Here is a 25,439-nt window from a genome sequence, read left to right as displayed (position 1 = left end):
ACATAAATATTGTCGCCGTTCAAGTTGCCGCAACAATTCCAGTGGTGCCAGACAGTCACCACGTTGAAGTTACGGCGTTAACTCGAGTGATCGAGAGTTAGGTTGGAGAGTAAAGAGTTAAATTAATTGATCGAGAGTGATCTTTTTCCTTTTCGTCGAGATCGGAGAATTTTCGAATATATTGGAAGTGGATCTCTTGGTGAAAAGAATTCGTTCCACCGAGACCTTTCTCGAACCTTCCATCCATCGTCGTATCTCGAGGAACGGGGCAAAGGAGAGCCGAGGCTCGTTGTGTTCGCCGACACCGCGTGTGCCTCTAATGGGCTCGCGGACGGACTGCTGCCACTTATTCTCCTTCCTTCTGCTCTTTTGTCCTCTCTACCAACCTCTCGATCTCTCCAACCATCGATCCAAGTACGCGTTTGCTTACTCCCTGCCGTGTGGCATCTCCCCGCATCCTCTCTCGCGCACACAATCGCAAGATTATATTTCCCAGCGAATATAACTCATCGATCCCTTTTTACGATCTTTCGCGCGAGCGAGGAGAGAAAGAAATATCGATTTCCTCGATAATACCGATCGTAGCGAAAAAGTAAGAGAGAAAGGGAGGGGGAAGAGGATCGAGCGGAATCTTGGCTCTCGACGAAAGGAGGGATATGCGTGTGGGGGAGGAGAAAACGCAGAGAAGACACGGGTGGAGAGACAATGCGGGGATTAGAGGCTCGTCAAGGCCCATCATCGCGTTCTTTCCGCCCCGCGATTCACAAAAGGGTGGTTTTTCACACGGAAACGGCGGCCACACGACACTCGGATTAATCGAGCGGAACGCGGTCACGATCCCCGATCGTTTCTCATTGTTCATTGCGATTCTCAGGAATCGATGGCCGACCGATTATTCCCCCCTTCCTTACCTCCCTCCCGATCCAACCGCTGATTACGAAATCCCTACCTGTTACCCGTTTTCGCGATAGGGGAACGATCGCTTTTTTCGTATCCCTGCGATACAAACGGCTGAGGATCGATCTTTTCGTTCCTTTCAAAGGAAAGGGGGGAGAGAGAGAGAGAGAGAGGGTGAGAGTTAGAAAGTCGTGTCCTTTTTCTCGCTTAGGAAATCGGCCAGGAAATATTTATAGGATCTTTATTAGAGTTTTTTTGTTTAGAATTATATTTTTCGTGGATGTGGTTCGTATCGTATATGATGACCTCACTCGTTGGTCGTCGCGGGGAGAAACTTGCAAAAGAAGCAATTCGAATGTGGAAAGTAAAAGAATCTGTATTTTTATTCGGGGATTAAAAAGAAGAAAGGAAAAAAGAGATGGAGATGCACGAGGGGGGGGGGGGCAGAGTTACGAAGAAGTCAACGCGCATATAAGGGGCATATTAACCGTGGGCTGGCACGCGAAAGCCCCACAAATCCGTGGACGAAAAGCTTTACGTGACCAAGCACGTTCGCGACGATCGTCTGACCGTGACCGCACGTAACCTTAGAGCTCCTTTCAGTTTCTTCGCCTTTTCATCCTTCGTTTCCTCTCACGGACGTGATCTCGCCGGTCTAGAAACTTTTCCACCTTGGATTTCGAAATTTTAAAGCTTCGAACCTCGCTCCGGGAAGCTTTTTTTTTTTTTTTTTTTCCCTCCCCTCGTGGATCGACGCCCCTTCGATTTCGACACAGAGAACTTGGAAAAATTAGTGTCTTTCTTCTTCTACTTGGAACACTTGGGAAATCAGGTATAGGAAAGTTTTTCTTCGAAGATGGCTTCTCGTTGTCACGAAGATTATCCCGATATAGCTTCGAAGAAATTTACGACTCGAAGCCACGAAATATTCTCCAGGATATACCTTGTAAACCTTGCCTTTGAAATCGTTATCCTTTCTCGTTCGCCCTCTCTTTCGATTTTCGATTACGAACGATCGTGGTAAAGGTATGTTTGGGAATATCTTGGATCCGAAATAGTAGGTTTTCCAAGAAGATCTCGGCGGTTAGATAGAAACGAATACGGGTCGAAACGGGTGTGATTCAGCTGCTTTCGCTTTCCATTCCGCTCGCGCGTAGAATGCCACGAACCAGCGAAACCAGCGTTCCTCCCTGTTTCGTTATTCAACGCCGATGAATAACTCCCTCTCCCTGATTTTTTCTTTTTTCTTTCGCCCGATCGTTTCGCTTTTCGCGAAGGATTATATGGATATCTCACTGCTCCAATTTTTCAGGATAACGAATAATTCTCCTGTTAAATGATCCTCTAAGATATATTTTATTCCATTCACAAGTGTCGGTACGGCGTGTAAATTTAGCGAGTGCTGCTCGATCTGTTATCGATGATGGGTAATTCAGAGATGATCCGAGTGCACTTATTTTCATCGTACTAAATCGCGCCCAGCCGTTTTTATTTTTCGACGACGAGACAGTTTCATCGACGTATCCCGTTCCTTTCGTTTTTCGAGGGTTGAACCGCGTTCAAACTTTATGGAGTGATCGCGCTTCAAGATGAAGTCGAGGTTTCCGGATGACTTGTCACGAGCTCCCCGACACGTTGAAATTGTTTCTCCACCTATTTTCTTCTCTTCTTTTTCTCTTTTTTTTTTTTACGAACGAGAATTAAAGTCCATGTATTTTCTTTCTTTCTTTCTTTCTTTCTTTCTTTTTCTTTTCTCCTTTTTCAAAGAAAAACTCGTTCTAGAATGCTTTATATTCTTAAGAACACTCTTGGCTCAATCTCCGAGTTTCTACATGCGTTCGAACTTCCTCTTCACGCTCCATTAAAACATTCCTTACGCGAGCTCTTAATAGCATTCCAATATGAACAAACAATCTCCTTTTAACCGAGCATTTTCCAAATATATTCGTGGATAATTAATATTCGAATTGGAAGATTTCAAAAGATACTCTGCACCATCAATGTTTCTCAAACAGTTTTCTCAAACTATCTTAATCCATTCGATTTATCTTCCTCTCCAACGTCTATAAATAATCAAGATTCGTTTCTTTAGATTCCTCGAACAAATACTATCTATTTTCGACCACGTTTCGCGCGAATACGTCGTTCCTACTTTCGTATCGATCTCTTTCAAAAAAAAAAAAAAAAAAAAAAAAAAAAACATTCAGTTCGATCTACACCTTCCGAAATCTTCCTCCACGATCCTCCACGATCCTCCACGATTCAAGATTAAATCGATTCGTTTAAAAATGTTTGGGTGAACGACCAACGTCCCTCCTATTTCGAGAATCGGTTCCTCGCCGAGGGGAGCTTTCTATTTACAGGTAAACCGAGTGGACGAGCCGTGTAATCTGCCCGAACGTGATCAGGAAAGGTAGAGGAGAGAGAGAGAGAGAGAGAGAGAATGAGAGAGGGGGAGAACTCGACTCGGGATCGTCCGCATTAGAACTATTCGTGCTTAGATCGCGAAGGTTGCGAGCAGAATGCAATCCGCAGATGTCGAGCAGCTGCCGCGGCAAATTGCTTTCGTGTCTCGCATTTAATCCCGCATTGGTAGCTTCTTCTCTAGGCAACGATGACGAACGAGACGCCAGCACAGCTGGCATCGACTTTCCAATTCGATCGTGCTCTCAACCGTCCTCTGCCCCCGTAATAATAATATTTCCTAACTCGAACGGCTATATAGCTTGAACTAGGCTTGGAAACCCATCTCTCTCTTTCCCTCTCTGGCGGTCGGAGTCAGAAACGTCGAATCGTCTTCCATTCCTCTACGATCGAATTTGCATAGGTTTGATCATCGTTTCTTCGCTCCCGATAATTTCTCCCAACAACGATATCCCGACGCGATCGGGATTAAATTTCGTTCGATCGAGCGAATGAGGGAGAGAGAGAGAGAGAGAGAGGGGGGAGGAAAACTTGGGAATTCCGGTTCGTTGCACGAGGCACCGTTTGCGCCTACCTTCGACGAACGGTCGAGTTGGTCGGGTAACTTTGCTTAATCGCTCGCACCCCCTCGTCGCCGCGATTTTATCGGGCGATATTTTACCGTGGGGGAGAAGTTTGGGTTTTAACGATGGACAGGCGGAAAAAGTTTGGTAATAATTTCGTTGAATCGTCGAGATTTCGAGTGGAGTGAGTTGATTGAGAAAATCAAGTCGGCGGCAATTATTTCGAAGAAGAAGGAAGAAAAAGAGGGAGGGTTGGAGGTATCGTGGTTCTTTTATTTCAGGATTCCTTCGTGCCACCGCTTCTACGGATACAGCTCGATGTAGCATCGGTTCCATTGCCTCCATTGTCCCATTGGATTGCCTCGTAAAATCTAATACTTTGTATTCGGATTAGACGGTTTTAGGGGCTCGTAACAAAAGCAACAACCCCGGGGGCGAGACAGAAATCATTTCCCTCTCCGCCGAGTGAAAGGGAGAAGCGATTATTAAGCGAGATGGTGTCTGATTACCGCCTTTTTTCTTTTTTATCAATGTCCTTATCGCTTCTACAAATAATCTAATAGCCTTTCGATCCTTAAAAAAAAAAAGAAAAAGATACGGTTCCTGTATCCACAAGCGTGGATACAGCTCGTAAACATTTTAAACGACGATCGAAATTTGTAAAAATATATTACAGCCATAATCTGCTTTCCACGAAATATTCTTCTTATCCCATTACGCTGCACCCGCTCTACGTTATCCACGCTCCAGAACGAAATCGAGAATAAAAAGTTCCCGTTTGACGAAACTACGGTGGGACGGGTTCACGGTTGGTTCACGCGCACCTGAAAGTCTCCCAATTAAAAGTTAGCATCGGCGTTAGGGCCGGTGGAAGGGTCGGGCGAGTTTATCGCGCGTGGCGATCATCTCCTTTCCGCGAGGCGGAACGAATCGGCGGAGCGGTTTTGCGGCGCGTCGATCGCGCAAGGTTTACAACAGCCGCTTCCGGAAATTTGGTAAATTGTATGCGCGCCGGCGTGGCGCGTGCCTCCGCATAAATCGCCTTCCTCACGCACAACCCCTCCCGAAAATAAATTCGGATAATGAGCGTTATCGTTGCATCCCTGCACCACCGGATTTAAATTTCGCCGATGCGAGGGGTAGATTTCGATCCCCGCCATCCTTTCGCTTTGGCGCTCGGACCTTGAGTCGACCAGATAAGAATTAATCGAATTTATCTCGTCGTTTTTTTTTCCCCTCCATCATTTCTGGGTGATGGGGGAATGGGACGATGGACGACTATGTTTTTTTTTTTTTTTTTGGTTAAGAGATGATAATCTTGGACTTTGGTTCGGGAAGGTATTCGATCGAGTTCAATTTTGAGCAGTTTAATCGAATAAGGGAAATGGATAAATGATGCGTGGAATCGGGGGAAAAGAAACGCAATCGAGGCCTTGCTATTATTACCTCGAAATTCAAAGAGAAGCCACAGAAATGCAAACAGCCTAAACTAATTCGTTATTTCTTTCGTGGCCTTCCCCTCGTCAAGGCAGAGGAGCGCAATTAAAGCGCTATTGTGCGGTGATCGCATGAAAAACCTGGAATATCATCCCTCTCTGCCACGAAAAATATTGACACGAGTGGAGAGTGGTTGCCCGTGTCGAGGCGCAGCGTGAGTAACGCAGAGAGAGAGAGAGAGAGAGATAGGGGAGAAGGAAAAGTAAGAGAGGGAAAGGAGGGAAAAAGGAGGGAAACGCGGTGGTTGCGTGGGCGTAGGTCAACAACGCAAACGGCGAAACGCGGTATCGGTACAATAAGTTATAACAAATGGCTACCTCGGCCGTTCCCCTCCCCTCCCCTCCCCTGGCGTAAGGGCGCGCGAAGAAAGGACGAAGAAAGAAGACGAAGGGGGCGACGGTGCTGCCACGCCTCGGTATATAAAAATATCGGGCGACGGTGGGCGTTTAAATAAACGTCTACGCGAGTCCTCGAAAACGAGACGAGGGGAGGGAAAAAGAGAGACGGTTGTCTCCACGTGGAATGAGAAATGACCAGCGAGAGGATATATCGGGTTTTATGGGGCTCGTAAGAAGTGCCACCGAAACGAACCACGGAATAATATTATTAGTGCGCTCGTACGGAGGGCCCCTCGTAAATCAATCGTTTTACGCGCGCAATTATTAATTATTATTACGTTATACATTTATTTCGTGGTACTTTATTTAGAATCGAATGGTATTCGAAATATTTCGATAAATCGCGATTTCATTCGTATATAATTTATTATATAGGAGAGCAACGACAAGTGGGGGAAATGATAAGGAGACGGCGTGAGACGGCGATAATGGGAAGGTGGTTTTTGTAAACAAAAGGCCGCGACGCGACTCGGTCTCGAGTCACTTCCGCCCGGCGAGACGGCGGCCGTTTCCTCCGGCGCGAGCTCATTGTCGCGCGACGATCGCACGCGGCATCGGAATGAGAAATTTCGGTCGCGCGATCGAGGCGAGGATTCGAGGCGCGGAGAAAGTTTGGGGCTCTGCCGTTCCGGCTAATAATCGGGCTTGTCGCGATCCGATCGCTTCGATTAACAGCGTGTCGCTCGCGTTTCGCGCAATTATTTTAACACCTTTGCCACTCCCGCTTTCTCTCCGATATACTCGTTCGATCGATCGTTCGAGGCGAATTCCTTTTGCGAAACTCCTTTTTCCTGTATCTGATTCGCCCCAAGGACCACGCGATAAACGACACGGGCCAATAACCGATCGATGCTTATCACTCGATCGACACGAATACTCGTAATAAACGGCGTTTTCGTAGCATTTCGTAGCGCGAAAACACTCGTACGTATTCGCGTCTTAAATTTCGTGTCTTTTCATCCTACGCTCTGCTGTACCGTCGCGGAGTTATTTCGTTGTTATTACATTATGTTTGACTGGATCGAACGTGTTGCGGCCAAGTGATTCGAATGTTTGGTTAAATTGGTAGGTTCGTGCCGATCGTCTGTAAAGTCGTTCCCTTCAATTTTTGAACGAGTCGATTATTTAAGCGTTGTAATTTGGATCGAGTTTGTATCGAGTGTACCGGGGAAGAGGAAAGGGGGAAGAGAGGAGTTTATTTAATTCGATAATTCGATTCGTCGATCAGCTTTTTTTTTTACTTCGTTTCTAATCTAGCTTCTTTTTCGCTTTTGACGCGAACGAACGTTCGCCTATTTAGGAATGGAAATCTCATTTCGAAAGAAAGGGGAATTAGTTTTTCGGGTAGCAAGGATTCGACACGATGGGCGGGTCGTTTATGTACGCGGTCCTTTTGGCTCCTCTGTAAAATATATAGCGAGGGTTTCACCCTTGAAAAGGCAATAAAAACCGTCTCGTGCCCTCGAGTGCATCGACGTCTTGAGAACGTTTCTATTTACAGTACGGCTCGCACATGTTTCGTTCGCACTTCAAAAATTTATGCTTGTTGGAAACGTGTATATCGTCGATCGACGTATTTTCTCAATACAATTAATTTCATCTCGGCATATTATTCTCGTTCTCGTTCCTTCCTCAATCGTGAAGAATTGTGCAGTTAAGAAGAGCTCGATAAAGAAGTTCCTTTTATAGGAACAAGTCGAAGGGGAATTATCAGACGTCGAGCGATTTCCTTCGAAAGAAAGAAGATCTTTCTCGCTTTCTACCTTCTTCAATGCTCTTTGTTCCACCAGTTTGTTCTCGAGAATCAAACCCGACAAATCCTTCTCGCGATCCTTGCCAAGTTCGTGATCCCTCCTCCAATACACTCCTCCCCATGGCCACCTTTTGTTCCATTCTCTTTGTCAGAGTGTATCGGTTTTTCTGTCATTTCGTTCCCTCCACTTTCCAGTTAGGGAACGCCTTCTCTCCGTTCTTCGTTCAAATCCCCATGGTCAACCACTGGCTGAAATTGCTCCATCTGAAACTCCTCGTGTATTTTTTTTCTTTTTTCACGGCTTCGCAACGTTTTCACGGATCGAAAGGATGAAAACGAGATTTTCCTTTGACCTCTCGCAAATAGGATTTCGAATCGTGTCTAGATTCGAAAGTTTCTTCCTCCTCCACCATCATCACTTTTTTCTCCTTTGTTCGGCCTTTTTCGCCCGTTTATCGAAAATCGTTCGTGAAAATCTGCCGAGGAGGATCGATCGTTGCTTTATCAACATCCTCAAAGATCTTCAAATCTTCTTTGACGAGTCTTCCCTTGAATTTTAATCTATCGATGGATATTTTACATACGTATGTATATGTATATATATATTTGCTTAGAAATTATACGAATCAAAGGAACGTTCGAAACTCTCTATTTCCCAAAAGGTGGAATCTTGGCAGAAATTATATAGGCCCGTGTCAATAGTGCGGGCACTATGACTGAATGAGCGAATTCCGTTATACTTGAATCATTGGTGGCCAAGAATATAGTTGGAGGTTGGAAAGATGGTGGTGGTGGTGTGTCGAGACGGTCGTCGTGTTTGCGGAATGCAGCCAGGTCCGGGGGCACCGACTGCGATCTATAAATAGTGGCCGGCGTTCGACTATTATTGGAAACGTCGTGCTTTTCCATTCCATTTTCTCTTGTTTCGCGGGAAAAAACCGTGGACGTCCAGCGGCTTTTGCGACGAGACGATGCTTTTCTTTGACGGTCAGGGCCTGGTTGGTTGGTTGGTGGGCGTGCAGAGACACGCAGTCGACGAAAATAGAGGATGATACTTGAACCTCGAGCAGTTCTCCAATCCGAGTTCGATCTATTAATAATCGACCATCGAAATAATATTTTGCCTCGGGTGATAGATGAAACGAATAATCCACTTGGCGAGCGCACCGACCGATTTTTCCAAACGATCGCTCCAAATATCGTAAACGAAATTTTAAAGTGAAACCAAACGGTATTAATTAAGTGAAAATTGTAATCGATTTGTCTATTTCGAGAGAACCGAAAAATCTGATCCTATCGATATTTTAGTACCTTTGATTTATCAAGGTGCTTACATTGGGAAACGACGAGGGATTCTCGCTTCGTACGAACGAAATCCGTCGATATTTCCTTTTCCTCGCTTTTTTGTTACGACGATCGCCGAAAAAAGGGAGAGGGATAATCGATTTCGTCCCTCGAGAAGCGATCGATTCGCGGATTCTTTTCATTTTTTACTCGACGAATCGTGAGTCATCGAGTTTACCCCCCTCCCCTTGATCTAAATCCAAAACCTTACCCTCGGCCTCGCGATACTTTTGCCTTTTATTTTTCCAAAATTCCGCGCATCCGCGGAGGAAACGCCTTTTCTTCTTTCCGTCGCCGATCCCTCGAAACCGTTAAGGGAAGTTCTAATCGGCGAAACAGCGGGGGGGATACCGTTGGAGGAGGAAGGCTGCGGCCGGCTATATTTAAACTGGTGGCGGGCCACGATGTACGATTGGGATGCGTGGAAATGCCACGGGACGTGCTTAACGAGCGGAAGCACGTTGCAGCTGCAGTCGAGGCGAAAAGGAATCCTCCTCCTGCGTTGCTCGCTTTCTTTGTCTTCTTGAATAAGAATATACAATGCCTTCCGCGCAAAATCGAATCGGCCAAAATCCTTTCGGGCGACGAATATTTTTTTTTTTTCCCTCTTTTTCTGTTAAACTTTGGATTATCTTTCCAAATCCGAAATACGAAAACTCATACGGATTTTGCACGGAAGAAGAAGGGGGGGGAGGAGGAAAAAACTTTGGAAAAATTAAAGGAAGAGGAAAAATAAAAATAGTTTCCCGAAGGGTGAAACGACACGGATAAAACGAACGAATTTATTCGCGTGGATTCGCGTGGCGCGGTCGAATGGAAATTCGGTTGAATGCGTGGAGGCCGGGTCGATTCTCTCGCTTAGCGAGAGGACAGAAAGCTTTGTCCCGCGCTTTCCACGGGATTAGAATTTGTCGAATCGGCCTGTCCACTCTCTCCTTTGTTTAACTTTCGGCTTCTGCCTTTCCCAATCTCCTGTGATTTATTTTTTAAACCGATTCGAAACTGTTCGCCATTCGATACGAATCGAGTGGGAAGTTTGAACATTTCCTTTTCAAACATTTTTACTAAAATTTTTACTAAAAACTTGCCTCGAAAGGAGGCAATCATTTTCACTCTTTCTCAAAACGACGAAACTCGTACGATATTTTCCGATATTGCTCGAACAACGAAACGTTCGAATTTCGCGCGAGATTCGATTCGTCGACTCGATATCGTCCGCGATGGGGAATCGTAAATCCCCCGATTTCCATTCGTTTGCCAACGCACGTTGGTGCGCGTCTTTCGACCCGGAAGCGGCGCGGTGGTGTAATGCGCGAGCCAGGGAAGACGAGATTTGCCTCTCGTCGCTCAATTACCAACGAATTGGAGCGTCCATGCGCGTTGCTGAAGTGTCCACTTCCTCGAAACGATCCAATTTTGCCCCGGTGGCGGACCAATATCGTCCAATTGCCGTCCTAGTCCTCCCACCGAGAGATTGGACCGTTTTCTGCGCGCACAAGTGTTTCGCAATTATATACGTTCTCATTTCGAATTCAATTCGCAAACTGGCTGGTAATTTTCGAATTCGATCTCGCGTTAAAAGTTTTATTATCGTATACGCATACGCAATCATTTTTAATTTCCTTTTCGAGAAATCCGTTCGCAAGATGGGAGGAATTATGATCCCCGTTCCTCGCCCCGAATAATGAAGAAATTAAATCTCGCCGAGCGATGATCACGTCGATTACACAGAAAAGTTCGTTAATTATACGGAATCATCGCAATTAATCTCTCGTTACTCGAGACTAACGTGAGATTAATTGGCGAGCTTCTGACGTCTGTAATAATAATTAAAATTTGTTTGCATAAAGAAATACTTACGCTTACTCGAGCCGCTGTATCGCAATCACGCTCGATCATTTCGCTTTGCCGACTCTTTCGCAACGAAATTCTTCGACTTCGAATTGAAATTAGGATTCGAATTAAATCGATTTATATCGATTCGACGATACTCTCCCCTCACCACACAGCAGATATATTCCGATCGATCGTGTTCCAAATCCTCGACATCCCTCCTCCCTGCCCCCTCCCCTCCCCTCCCCTCTGTTGGCAATAACGCGAATAAACAGCACGGTTTCCAATTACCGGGTCGCACAATGAGACGAGGGCGTGGTCGATTAAAAGTTTATCGAGCATCCCGTTGCCACGTTTCGTGCACGTTCGGGGATAACCCGAATCGGAAAAACCTCCTCTCTCACGCGCGTTATTTCCAATCCCTGTCGGCTCGTCTCGCTTGTCTCGTCGCGGGTGATGATGTATCGGGAAAAGAGGCCCGTTCCCCTTCGTTTTCTCGTCAGTTTTTTTGAACGACGTTGATACCGTGCCAACTGGAACGGGAGAAGATGAAAAAACCTGGAAAAATAGGGAGGGAGGGAGGAAGAGAGAGAGAGAGAGAGAAAGAGAGGTTTTTCTTGGGTTGGAAATCTCCCCTCTCCCCCTCAGCGGTTGGAAATCCATTTCTCACGAAGATGGACGTCGCAACGAATAATCCGGGTGTTGATCAACCGAGATAACGGATCTCTCGATGGAGGAAGGAGGAAGTGACGCATCGTGGCGCAGAACGCGAGTGTTGTTGCTCGCCAACGATAAGTAACGAACGTCGAGTTTAAACGCTGTTAACAGGTTTTTCGAATTTTATAAAACAGTTTAACCACAGCGTAATTAGCGCTGTTGTAATATACGAACCTCTTTCTCTCCCGTTCGAACACTCCTCCGATCTTCGTGGAGAACCGATTCCCAACGTGGACGTACCTTGTTTCAACTCGAATTATTGGTAAAAACACATTGGGGAAAAGATTGAGTATACCCTTTTCAGAGGGTGATTTAATTGTCTTCTATTGTCTATTTCGAGCGTTATAAGTGGCGTAAAGCGTGTTACTCGTAGCCAACATCGATTTTATATGAAACCCATAGCGTGTAAGGGGGGCTTAATCGATAATTAAGAACACCTGGAGATACGATTCGATCGGTGTAGTAAAACCTTACGTCATCGATCGATCGCGAGAGAGAGAGAGAGAAAGCGACGACAGGAAGTAGTAGTCCTGAAATTACCACCGGTTATCCTCGTATCGAACGATGGTTGGAAAAATGATGCGTACACGGCTCGCGTGCGCATCGCGTTTATCGTGACAGTGGAGATAAGCAGCATCCTGTTTGCTCGTCGTCGCGTCGAAATTTGTCATCGACCGTGAAAATGAACGACGTAGAAAAAACTCTCTTCCTCTTCGATTTTTTTTCTTTTCTTTTCTTTTCTTTCTTCCCTGCCTTTCAACCAATAGTCAATCTTCTCGACGACGCGTCTGTCTCGTTGCTGCTTCTCATTAAATCAATCGAGCAAGGAGAAATTTTTCAACGGGACAATAGAGGATCGTAGAGGAGGACGGATCGAGCGCCCAGCTCGTGGAGCTGGAGCTCGCGCGGTTTTTAGAACGCGCTGCTATTATTAACCCGGGAAAAGCGCGTGCACGCGTGTTGCTCATTGTTGTTATACAAGCGACCGGTTGTTGCGTAACCGCAAACGATATCGTCGCCGATCCTCGGAGCGGAGAGAAAACACGCGCTCGGATGGATCTTGGCCTCTCTCAGTCGCGTTCTCGAGAGTTTGGATTATCACCGTTGGATCGATAAAGAATCACTCTGTGCGTTTATGTGAAACTCTTTTCCGCTTTTCGATTGTATGTTCTGAGTCGTGTTCTCGGCGAGGCTCCAAATTTCGAGAGTTTGGATTATTACCTTTGGATAGATAAAGAAGGATGATTCACGATGACTCTGTGCGTTTATATAAAATTCTTTGCTTTTTGATTATATCGAATTCTCAGTCGCGTTCTCGGCGATGCTCCAAATTTCGAGAGTTTGGATTATTACCTTTGGATAGATAAAGAAGGATGATTCACGATGACTCTGTGCGTTTATGTATACTCTTTGCTTTTCCATTTTTCGATCGTATCGAGTTCTCAGTCGTGTTCTCGGCGATTCAAATTTCGAGAGTTTGAATTATCACTGTTGGATCGATAAAGAAAGATGGTTCGATGACTTCGTGTATTTTTATAAAACTCTTTGCTTTTCCATTTTTCGATCGTATCGAGTTCTCAGTCGTGTTCTCGGCGATGCTCCAAATTTCGAGAGTTTGGATTATTACCTTTGGATAGATAAAGAAGGATGATTCACGATGACTCTGTGCGTTTATATAAAATTCTTTGCTTTTCGATCGTATCGAGTTCTCAGTCGTGTTCTCGGCGAGGCTCCAAATTTCGAGAGTTTGAATTATCATTGTTGGATCGATAAAGAAAGGTGGTTCACGATGATTCCATGTATTTCTATAAAACTCTTTGCTTTTCCATTTTTCGATCGTATCGAGTTCTCAGTCGTGTTCTCGGCGAGGCTCCAAATTTCGAGAGTTTGAATTATCATTGTTGGATCGATAAAGAAAGGTGGTTCACGATGATTCCATGTATTTCTATAAAACTCTTTGCTTTTCCAATTTTCGATCATATCGAGTTCTGAGTCGTGTTCTCGGCGATGCTCTAAATTTCGAGAGTTTGGATTATCACTGTTGGATAAGAGATAAAGAAGGGTGGTTCGATGACTTTGTATATTTAAAACTCTTTGCTTTTCCAATTTTCGATCGTATCGAGTTCTCAATCCTGTTCTCGGCGATGCTCCAAATTTCGAGAGGAATTTGGATTATCACTGTTGGATAAGAGATAAAGAAGGGTGGTTCGATGACTTTGTATATTTCTGTAAAACTCTTTGCTTTTCGATCGTATTCGAGCTCGATGAATCCGAAGAGCGGAGAGGAAAGAGGAGCTTGTTTCGCGCGGTTCGAATTCGGAGTATTTTCTCGGAGTATTGTATTTCCTCCTTTCGATAATGCCCGTTCGATAATGCCAGCCGCTCGAGAAATATCAATAAAACGCGGTATCGCGTCGATAAGAAGCAGAAGAAAAGAGAACGAGGAGGAAGAGAAAGAGAGAGAAGAGAGGTTCCTTACAAGGCGAGAAAAAGTTTTCTCGGCATTGTCGTCGAGTGGTTCTCCTCGATAACTTTTCGATTCTCTCTATCTATCGTTCCCCTCTATCGATATACACTCCCGCGATAACTTTATATAACTTCTCCTCCTCTCGCTCGCGATTTCGATTTCGCGGATCTCATTTCAATAAGTGACCGAGCGAGTCCGCGACTCTTCGATACTTTTAACCGCGCCAGGCAGGGGAAGGATGTCGAAACCACCCTTAATAATGCTAATGGACGGGCGAGCGCCGATGCCAAGACGCGAGGCCCAAAAAAGAAAAGGAAAGAAGAAAAAAAAAAGAAAGAAAGGAAAAAGAAACAACGTTGGAAAAACAACGACACCGAGATATCGAGGGAAGGAAATGGGAGGGGCGGAAGGATTGCCTTTTAGCCATTCCCTTTGAGCCAGTTTTGCTGGGAAACGCGGCTGAACGAGCCAGCGTAATCCGCAAAGGAGAATGATTTCATGCTTATATTTCGTGAATTTGGATGAAGGGGTGCACCACACGTGCACCCCTTCGAACTCTTTCCCCTCCCCTCCCCCTCCTCTCTTAAAATTCATCCGTGCGTCTATCGCGATGATGGAACAAACGAGACACCAACATCGATTTGTCAAAAGTTCGGAGAAAATGGTGCGAATGGGCTTTACGAACGATAGGGCACGTATGCTCGAGAGAGGTTTGAAAGAGAGGAGGCTGCTGTTTATCGAACGAAGCCCGATGCCGTAAAATCTGAAACAAACGTGCCGTTGTTTTCGTAGGAGGGCAGAGATAATTCCGTGCAAACAAGCTTCCGATAATTTATCGGAAGAACGATGGATATTTTCGTCCTGACAAACTGTATCCGCCAATCTTGGCAAATTTCTCCCATCCTCTCTCTCTCTCTCTCTCTCTCTCGGAGAAGATTTGCATGCGCGTGACTTTGCAAACAGCGTTCCTCCATTCACGCTTTTAGCCCGATTGCACAACGGCAAAGGGTTTCGTCTCGAACAGAGAATTGTCGAAGGGCGGTGACAATTAATCATAGCACCCTTGCGAACGTCGATTCCAGAGCGAATATTAGGGTGGTAGGTTTGAGCCACTCTGGATAGAAGCCTCCGATCTAATTTGTCGATCGTGTGACGATTCTCCAACGATCGATCGACACTCGTCGATTTTCTCGTTTCGACTTTCTTCCCTTTCTCCGATTTTTATTTATCCGATCGAAATCGACTCTCTGTCGAAATCAATTAATGCCATTCCTCTCCGTTCGAGGTTGAAGGGCTACATCTTGCCAGCAAATCGTTTTCTTTCGCTCGTGGTCGGAAATTTGTGCGGGTGCCCTCGTTGAAACGGCGAAACGAGAGAAGGCAGAATTGGGCTGGGCGGGGGAGGGACGCCAGGGCGGCGGTTTTTAGGGACCTAGACACACGGGGTCTAATTTATCATTTTACTCGGGCAGGATGTTCCTCGTTCCCTCGAAGAATCGCACGACACGCGGCCAACTTTAAAGGAGTTCTCGTTTCCGGGCCGAGAACGTCCTCGCGCAGCGATACGTCCTATCGCGCTTAGAATCTAGAGTAGTAGACAGGGACCGGGTGCAACAGCTGGTTGCAAAATTTCTGGAAGCAAATTGTGAGAAATGGAAATTGGAGGAAACGCGTTTGTCGGTGAACATCAAATATGAAACGAAATTTTAGAAATTAGTCTCGTACAAAATCGAGATCAACGTGCGACGACGGGCTTGTTGTTGTATCAAGTTATTTGCAAGTCAATCAAACTTGCTCACCTTTCGAGCTTGTCCATCCTTCCTTTTCGTCCTTTTTTCCAAAACTAAAAGAGAAAAGAAGAAGAAGAAGAAGAAAAAAAGGTACTCGAACTTTTCTCCAACGCGTTCAATCCTCCCGTTTCACGTCCAATTAATTTCCGGCCGGGCCTTTCATTCTCTGAAAGCAAAGAGAGACAGAGACAGAGAGAGAGAGAGAGAGACGAGTCGATATCTCGTGATCGACGACAGAAAGGAGCGATGACACACGCAAGTCTCTAGTGCCGCGTGCATTGTCGCTCGAGTGCATTCGCTCTCGAATGCATTTTCGTGCACCAGATATGGAAGCACGCGACAGCTTAGCCGACAGCCCATGTTTATTCCTCCCGCGAGTGCCGAATATATTTTTCTTCGTCGTCGAATCGACGGCCACCACGAGCGCGCGAATCGTTCGAATCTTCTTTGCTTTTTCGTATTGGATATTGGTTCGAAATATCGGTCCCGTCTCGAACAGCTTTTCTGCGACTGACGGATCCGCCTTCGACGGCGGATAAACCCGATGGAACGAAAAATTCAATTTTCACCCTTCCTGAATTTTTTCCACCGAGAATAATAATCTTGATAAGAGGTGTTAACCTCGGCTCTAACGGATTCATCTTCCGTTTCATATCCATTTTTATTCACCAGATGAAACTCGCTCTTGAACGCGATCCACTTTTCTCGCGTTGCAAAACGTTCGTTGCAATCGTTCTCGCGGTGAAACGCGGGAGAGCATCGAACGAGTCCTCCTCTACTTGTTTTCGAGTCAGAATTAAACTTATGCCTCTCCTTAGAAACCAACGAGAGTGTTCCTCCTCGGCCGATTTCTACCGCCTCGGCAACGAGTCTATAATTATATTTGCTCCACCGTATCTCGCTCCTTGCAGTTTCTCACATTTCTCGTGGACGTTTTGCACGCGAACACGACGAAATAAACGAATCAATTTTGAATTTTCTGATTTTCTGATCGCGAGATAAATTGCGATGGATTATCGAGGGGAGAGAAGTTTCTTCGACGGATTCGAATAAATAAAGAATAAACGATTTATTGTTCGAAAAGAGAAGATAGAATTCGATTTCTTTTTATTCTTGTTTCCCTGCGAGCACACTTCAATAAATCTCCGTTGAATTTAAAAATTATTTTCAAATATAATTCCATAGCGGTTAGATGAAATTGAAGAAAAAAAAAAAAAAAACGAAATGAAATTAAACGAAATGAAATTAAATGGAAATTGGTGAGAGGGAAAAGTCGCGATTAGGAAGCAATTATTTAATCCCTTTTCCGATCGATCGAAATTTGTACGGGGGGAATTATTCCACGACGTAATTTATACATGGTATCAAGATTGTTCTGCAACGTTGCAGCGTGATTATCTCCGGGAACGGATGTGATCGATGCCGTTTACCAGCGCGTTTCACTCGCCACGACCGACTGTCTCCATTACTCGAAAACTCTAATTGGGGTTGAACCACAACCGGCGGTGAGATTATACGATGTGTATGTGTGTGCGTGGCCGGTGTGTACACACGGTAATAGGTACCTTTGGATCGTGTGTTACGACGATAATGGAAGCCGAAGAGGCGGTTGTTAGAGAGAGGAGAGCAAGTCGGAGAGCAAAGTGCGCGCCCCTCGAGTATGTTTGAGCGTGCTCCGCCGATCGATCCATTCCGCCTGTGACTTTAGACTTTTCGTGCAAACGCGGCTTCGGGTCAAGGCTACGGGACGCATTAACCGAGGAACAAGCCTGTTTGCTCGCGCTTCCTTTCTTTTGCGCGTTTTCTCCGAACCGAGCCTACCAGCCGGCTTAATTGAAAAATATCGTAGACGAGAATTTTTCACGCGAAAACGGTAAGAGAAAAGGAAAGACGTAGATANATATAAAGAGAGAGAGAAAAACGATCGGATTCGTTCCTTTTACGTTTCGTTAGTTTTACGAGAAAAAAATATTTCGCATTTAGAGAGAAAGTATTTAACCAAGTGTATGCGAAGCGATGAGAATCTTAACCTTCGAATCAAACTTTTGGATTTTTCTATTTCCCTTCGGAAGGAAAGGATTCAACGGGTAAAAGAAAAAGAATGGAAATACTGGAAGGGAAAAAGTCGATCGAAAGGAGTTATCGAGCTTCGAGAATTTTTCGAAACAGGGGGGTTGGACACGGGCAATCTATGACGAAGGGTTGTCGCAACCACCCCCTCGGTTACGCAGGTTCGTGTGTAGGTGCGCGAACGAGTTCGAATGCGGCACCTGAATGAATGCATCTGCCGGTCCAATCCCCGAATCCCGTCGACCCCCGCGTTCTCCGTTCCAGGGGGGGTAATTCGACCCCCGTGAATTGTGCGCGCCGGCCTCGAGGGTTGCTTGCGTCGCGCGCAGCTGGGGTCGTAGAAACGAGTCAACGGTGTCGAATCGGTGATGAATACGATCAAAAGGAAAATTCGAAAGAGGCGAAAAGAGTTCCATCCCGAAATCTCGTTCTTGCACGTTCCGTCGCTCGAAATATGATGTAGTTTGGTAAATTTAGGAAGACGAGTTTCCAAAGAATTCGCAAAGTAATTCTTAGCCTTAGTAATTATCCTTCGATTGATAGGTGAAAAAGTTTGGTCTCGAGTTTCAATATTCTTTAGGAAAAGTATTCTGTACATTTTTTTTTCTGACAAAATTCTCGTTTATTAAAATTCGAACGAGCTCTAGTGTCCCCTTTAATTACGATTTGTTTCGAACGCGATTTATAGAGACAAATTTTCTCTGTGCCCACTGGGCACTGGGAAAAATCGCGCACGAGAGATTATACCGAGGTGTGCATCGGTGCGGTTCCATCTTTAATTAAATTCGCCCAAAGTCGGAACGCGCCGTTCGTTAAATCCTTTTAATTAAGCTCAGTTTAATCAGCAGGCTCGGGACGCTTGTGGCGAATTGAAAAACACGATTAACGATCCTTCGTTTCGATATTCATTCCCGTTCGTAAAACGATAAATCGCGAAAGTTTTTCATCCTTTTTCGCATCGTACAAATTTCCAATTAAATACAAAACCATTTTACTCTACTAAATTATACGAAAAAAAAAAAAACAAAAAAACAAAAGTAAACTACGGAAGAGAAATGGAATTCGAAATGTAAAATTCGAAGGGGCGACCCCCATTCGGTTCCCTTATCCTGTCCCCGACAGGCTAGTCGAGCAGGACGATTTCCTCGCGGCATTGCGCAGGGAAAAGCATCATCGGCTTGGTCCTGTGTTCCTGCGGGAACAGGCGGAATCGATAGCCGCACATGCGCGTGCTGGACGCAGAGGGAAGCAAAGGGGAAAGCAGGGAGAGAAAGAGGGATGGATAGCCGCATCTCCTCTCGAGTTGGTTCGAGGGAATCGAGAGGGCGAGGGACGAAGAGGCGACCGGCTCCACGTTGAATCCCTCGCGGATCGCCATCCAGTGTTCGCAATACCACGCCAGTAGTCGCCGCTCCTCCGCTTCTCGAATCTCGATCGTCCCACGTCCTTCCTCGCATTCCTTCCCTCCTCGAGATCTCGAGAAAATCTCGCACGTCGTGTCCAACGTCTCTTCGCATCGACGGTGAAAAAAAAAAAAAAAAAAAATTGGCGGACGAAGAATTCTAGTAGAAAACGTTCTTTTCTAGAAAGAATTTGAGTGCGATTTCGAGTCGATCGGTCGGCGAAACTATGCTGTCGGCAGTTTCTCTATCTTAGATTCGGAAGGAGGATCATCGGAAGAATTGTACGTCGAAGTGGGATCGATGTGATCGATTCCTGTACGGGCTGTCCCATAACCGGAAATCGCACACGCCGTCGGCGCGGGAGGAAATCCGAGCGGACCGATGATTTCATTAGCCCGGTCCTCGCTCGAGAGGAGGTTGGACGTTGTTGAGAACGAAGGCCCATGACCGTCCCCCGCGATGACTATCGTTGCTAAACGATCCCTCGGCCAGGTACACGGTGTTTTACCCTCCTCCTCGTGCCATGCTCTCCTATCCTTCCTAGCCTCGATCGAGGAGGGATCCAAGATCGATTCGAAGCGAGGACGATCTCGTTTCCCGTTTCTGTGATCTCAAGTTAACTGGGAATTTTCCAAGATCGATTTCTTCCATCCCTTTTCCACGATCGTTCGCCTGCTATGTCGGGGATAATCGTCGTGGATTATTACTCGCCCGTCCGACCGATTTTCGACAATCACCGAAGAGGAGGAAGAGGCAATTGCTGTTGGAAGATGTGAACGAGGCAAAGGCCGCCAAATGGACAGGTTTTTCCGATGGAAAAGCCACAACAAGGCGCAGGAGGACGTGAGTATTGCGCCAACCATCCGATCGGCCGGGTCGCGGCCCTTGTTGCCCCGAGCCGAGAACAATAACGCGCCGGGATAAAGGGATACGCGGGAGAGGAAACGAATAGAATGGGAGACGAAATTATGCGTGTATTAGTAGGAGAGAAGTCGGGTTAAGTCGAGCTCTCTCAGGTGGAACGGGTTCCTAGAAATTGTAACTCGATTTCCTCTCTATAGGCTCTCCGCGAACGCGTGCACGATTATATACTTCCCTAACCGGTTTCCGCGTTTAAAACGCCAACGTTACGTGTAACGCGTGACCATCTCGCGGGAACATGGCCTCAATGAGCGAGACATTTTCTCCCTATATTCTCCCTATTCCTATCTTCCCAACAGAGTTTTTTGGAACCTCGCAGCGAATCGATCATTTTAATTACTTTCCCCACTTTTTTTACAATTTGTCAACTTGAAAAGTTTTCAAAAGGATTCGTTCGAGTTATTTTAGTATACGATGTTACAAGAAGTTTACACACTTTGTTCAAATTCGTGATTAAAAAATATCTTTCGTATATTTTTAACCTAATCGCCTCTCGAAGTACTCGACGCTTGTATTGTCGATGATTCGTGGAAACGACGAATTTTGGCACTGAGACGTTCCAATCGGAGGAGAAAGGCCGATTCTTCGGCAATTCTTCCGAGGACGGAGACAAATCACGTATCTTTCTCGCGCGAGAGAAGAAGCCAATCTCTTCGTATCCGGAGCCAAGAAGAGGATTAAACGAACTCGTGCTACTTTTTTCCCCCTCTTTGTAGCCGAATTCGAGCGACAATTCGAGTTTCCCCGAAACGTGACTCCTATTTATCCTCGTTCCAACCCCTTAATCCGGCCTAAAAAAAAATCGGGCGAATAAACTCGGAATTTCTCCATCTTTCACGCGATCAAGATTTAGGATTAGGAGAGAATCCCCTTTTTCTTTCTCATAAGCCATAAGATGGAAATGGTCCAAGTCGCGTTTAATTTGTTGCCACTATTTTCTTCTCTCTCCACCAATTTTACGATCTCTCCACAATTCATCCTCTGGGAGGAGGGACACGCTTTCTTACTCGATGGGCCGAAATATCGCGCGTCGCGCATTGTTTGCGTGCATCTCGATTAAGCGTGCTTATACATCGAGCAGCTATTCACATTCTCATTCGAATGGAAAATTTTTGTTACACGTATCTTTAGGGAGTCGACAGGAGAAAAAAAAAAAGGAAGAAGAATTCTTGCCACTATCTTGGCAACGCGAGTTTACGCAAAGTATACCCTCCAAACTTTTTTAAACCTTCTTCCCGGCCATTTTTTCGCGCTGTTTCCCTAATGTCTCCCTCTCAAGACCGCTCCAACGTGAAAAGTTTCTCGCTCGAAAGAGAGAGAAAGAGACAACTAATCTCGGATGGTTATTGCTTTCGGTTAAATCGAAAAGTTCGAAGCGAGTTTTTATCGCTTGGCGATAAAGAGGGGAATAAATTGGCGGTCTTTCTTCTCCTCTCTCCTTTGGGTTTTTCGCGGGGAAAAAGCGCGAGTCCTCGAGAGGGCAGCGTGAAAGGGGCGGAGAGCGTAGTAGTAGTCGGCTCGAGTCGAGAGTAAACCCGCTCTTTGCACTCGGGTAAACCGACACTCGGCTAGTGCGAGCTTTTCTGCTCTTTTCACTCGGCCGTTCCGCCGCCCGGAAGAGAGCCCGTGGCCATGAAAAATGTAAGGGCGAGCGCGCACAAATTATTTCATCATCGGTGGAGAACACGTCTCGAGGGAGTTTTTCCCTGCCTACCCTCTCGAGAACGCTTCCAGCGTCTTCCTCCACTCCGTCACCGTTTATGCGGTTTCGTATCTCGTCGCCAACGCGCGTCCCCGTTGGCGAAATTTTCACGAAATCAGAAAAGAAAAAAAATCGTCGGTTTTGACCCAGTTCGATACGTGCATCCTACTCGAGGAATAAATCGATCGTATCGGCTACGATATCGGCCCTCGAAATCGGTATAAATTAAACTCACCGACGTTTCGACCGTACGTATCCTCCTCCCGACTCGGAGAAACTCGATTCCTCCGAGGATAAGATCTGAGTCGAGTCGAATCCCTCCCCTCCCGCTTCCTCACTCCCACGCGGCCGTTTCGAGGATCGTTGGCGGATCGATTAACTCCTCAACGAGCGGAACAAGCGTAGAAATTTGTTGGCCTATCGGCGATCTGGCCGCGTGAACTTCAATAACATCCGCTAAATATCCGTGACAATGGTCCGGGGCGCGCGAGATACGAGCTACGTTATAACCGTGGACGAGTTTCGCGTTACAGGAAGACTCGGGTTATCCGGTCGGATCTAATTGTTGTGCCTGTTGGCCGAATGGTGGTTACCGGGTCGTTCACCACATTCACACCCACGCTTGGCTCGTCGACTCGTCGTCGACGGGAGAAGCCATCGATGTAACGCGCCTCCCTCCCTCCCTCTCCGTACTTAAGCTCGTGCGATTTATCGGGGCTTGATGCACTTGGGTGAACTCGAAAATGAACAATTTTTCTTCGACCTGTGAAACGCAACAGCTTTTTCCGCGTTTTATCGCCACTTTACACTCCTCCCTTTACAGGGAATATTTCATTTTACACTTTTGCGCTTATCTTCTTTCTTAAATTTCTTACACGAGTATTCGAAGCGAGGATATCGAACGTTGCTGTTCGGCTTCCGCCGGATTAAAAATTAATCGATAAAGTTGAAATCCGCGAAGATTTCGAGAAAAGCTTTAAAACCATCGGTTCGTTGCCTGGGTAAATAATCGAGAGAGAGAGAGAGAGAGAGAGAGAGAAAAGAAAGAAAAAACTACGCATCATCGACCTGCCTCGAATCCCCTGGTGCGAAAAAAAATCTCTTTCACGTATCGTTATCGCTCGGTAAAGCCGTCACGAAGCATTGGACGAGCAACGCCGCACACGCCACCATTTCACCCCATCAGTTTGCAACTTACCCGCCTCGACCATCGAAGCCAGCCATCGAAGAATCGCCGATACACACACACACACATACACGGGTCCCGCGTGAGATCCCGTGCGCCTGCCCTCCGGTCACGTGGTTGGACAGGGGCGAGGGACGGAGAGGAGGCGATCTATCAGGCGTAGCGAAACGTGTACACACGGAGTATACACAACACGGCTGTGCTCAGTTTTCTCCTATCCGTTAGAACGTTTCGCCTCGTGTTCCTCCTCGCTCTGTGTATACATATATATATTTACACGCGTGTATATAGACGTGTGTGTACAGGTTGGTCGAAGCCGAAGGCATTGTGTGTCCACCGTGTGGAGCTGTTGCTTGATTAACCGCCGTGGAACGGTTACATGCACACACATACACGTACACACGACCGAGCGACCGACTCGGTTCTCGCATTATTTACGGCTAATGGTTGAAAACGCGGAAGTCCGCTGGCTGTGCGCCACCGCCAAAGAGAGGAAGGAGAAGAAGAAGAAGAAGATTTTAAACTATTTTCCACGCCGCGATAGAATCCCGATATCAGCTCGATTCGATAGAAATTATTAAAGATTGCAACATTTTGACAAGGTGCGATTATTCCGTTACGACTTTTTTTCTTCGTATTCCCTCGATTATGAAAACGTGCATTATTTTCGAAATGAAGAGCACCGTTGTAACGGAAGCAAACTTGCTCTCTGCCCAAACACGTGCCTTTAAGAGGCAAGTTTCGCCACCTCACGACACGCGGGGAGCAGGAACGTTATCATTGCATTCTGCGAAACGAGAACAACCTTCCACTTCACCTACGATTTCCCATTCCAAACAAAATCCTTTCTCGAAGTGGCTGGCCCGTCTTGAAATTTCAGAGAAGCTTGGTGGAATTGATCGATCGAAGGGCAGGAGGGGGGGGAGAAGGCATCATCGTAGGAAATTGAGTGAGCCACACCACGGTTTCGCGCAAATCGCATTTCCAGCCGAGTCTGGCCGTAAAAGGATCTCGAGCGGATTACCGGGTTGCGGCGAGAAATATCGGCGGTTCGTGCGAGAAACGACGAATTCAGCTCGCGTCCTCGCCTCTGGTTCAGTTGCAAGTGGTGGGGAGTTGGTAGTGTTTCCTTCGTGGAACGTGCTCGATTATCGACGCCCCGGTAAATGATTTATTTCTGTACCGGAAACAGCTGAGAACTGGCCGAGAGGAAGGAAAAGAAGGAAAAAATTCGTATTTGTAATCTCGCACGCGTCGAGAATAAATCCGAATTATCCGAGCCACTTCGAAGCGCAAATAAAGATCGATTCACCCGCTAACGTCACGATGAATCGATGTTGTTCCAGGGTCTGGACAATGTGAGCTCAGCGACCCTCAGGCCTTTCAACTCGGACATCAACACGCCGAGGATCGACAGCTATAGGTTCTCCATGGCGAATCTGGAAGGTGAGCTATCTTTTTTCATAAGCGTTGATAGACACACTGGTTGATAGACACGACGTCTATCCGTGCAATTTCCGTATCCGTGACTTTATCCGTTCTTCCTAAGAAAAAAAAAAAAAAAGAAAAAAGAAATCAAAGTTCTTTCCCCTCTTTTTGTTCACCCTCGTGAAAGTTGCAGCCGCGCCTATATCCGATTCGCGTCCCCCGTATGTAGGACAGTTTTTCCAACGTACTTCACCCTCTTCCATTTTGTGCTTCGTGAATAAACGAACACGGGCAGCGTGGACAAAAAGGGGCGTTTCATCCCCGCGAGATTGTGGCGCGTTTTTCCTCGGGGACGCGGACGCGGCGAAACGAGGGAAACGAGGATGTTCGTTTCGTCGATCTTGCCCTCCCTCCGATTAAATCGAGTCGCGAATTGTCTCGACTCGCATTGTTGAAATCGAGTCGACGGTAAAACGAGTTTTTCTACGAGGTTGAGGGACGAGGGGGCGCGTCGGTAAAGAGGAATTTTCGGTGTTTTTTTTTGTGATATCTCACGGCGACGCAAATGTGGGTGGAAGATTTGATCGGGCGCGTTTCGTCGCGTGATCGCGAGTTTATCGAGGGAAACTCGAAACGACCCGTTTGGGATTCGATCGTGTCGATCTTCCTCGAGGTCTGTGAAGAAAAAAAAATTCGAGGAGATGTATTCGGGGAATAACAGGTGTAAATTACTTTCCTTCGAAGGAAATCTGTCGTACGCCTGGCTCGTTATTAATTCCTCCGGTTTCCCCTGCGTTTTTTATTATTATTCCAATGGCCTTCGAAGGGAAGGAAGGGATGAATCGAAAAGCGATGAAAACATTCCCCGAGCGATGGTCCTCCGTGAAGCGGGGTCAAGCGTAGAAAATTGGACGCTCGTCGAACGTGATCCGTGGTCGGCTCGTGTCTCGAGTCACCGGTCACGTCCAGCCCCCTCCGTCCCCTGCGGCGATTCTGCGGCAACGGCAGCTGCAACTGCACCGACAACCCACACTCTCCTCGCACCT

At 46.4% G+C, this 25,439-nt stretch overlaps 1 protein-coding gene across 4 annotated transcripts in view; it reads left to right on the top strand.

Annotated features, from left to right (window-relative positions):
- The window catches only part of LOC122720852 (amyloid beta A4 precursor protein-binding family B member 1-interacting protein-like), a 115,673-nt gene that overhangs the window by 69,737 nt on the left and 20,497 nt on the right, over window positions 1-25,439 (top strand). For 3 of the 4 annotated variants that reach the window (XM_043947885.1, XM_043947886.1, XM_043947884.1), the window contains one exon: window positions 24,312-24,411. In XM_043947885.1, the coding sequence (XP_043803820.1) occupies window positions 24,312-24,411 (100 nt within the window). Of the gene's footprint in view, window positions 1-19,936; window positions 20,000-24,311; window positions 24,412-25,439 lie in introns of those variants that run through there. The other variant, XM_043947887.1, reaches the window with a different exon arrangement.

The sequence above is a fragment of the Apis laboriosa genome, unplaced genomic scaffold (genome assembly GCF_014066325.1).
Source record: "Apis laboriosa isolate Shangri-la unplaced genomic scaffold, ASM1406632v1 scaffold13_cov153, whole genome shotgun sequence".
Classification (NCBI taxonomy): domain Eukaryota; kingdom Metazoa; phylum Arthropoda; class Insecta; order Hymenoptera; family Apidae; genus Apis; species Apis laboriosa.
This window is presented reverse-complemented; position numbering and strand designations above follow the sequence as displayed.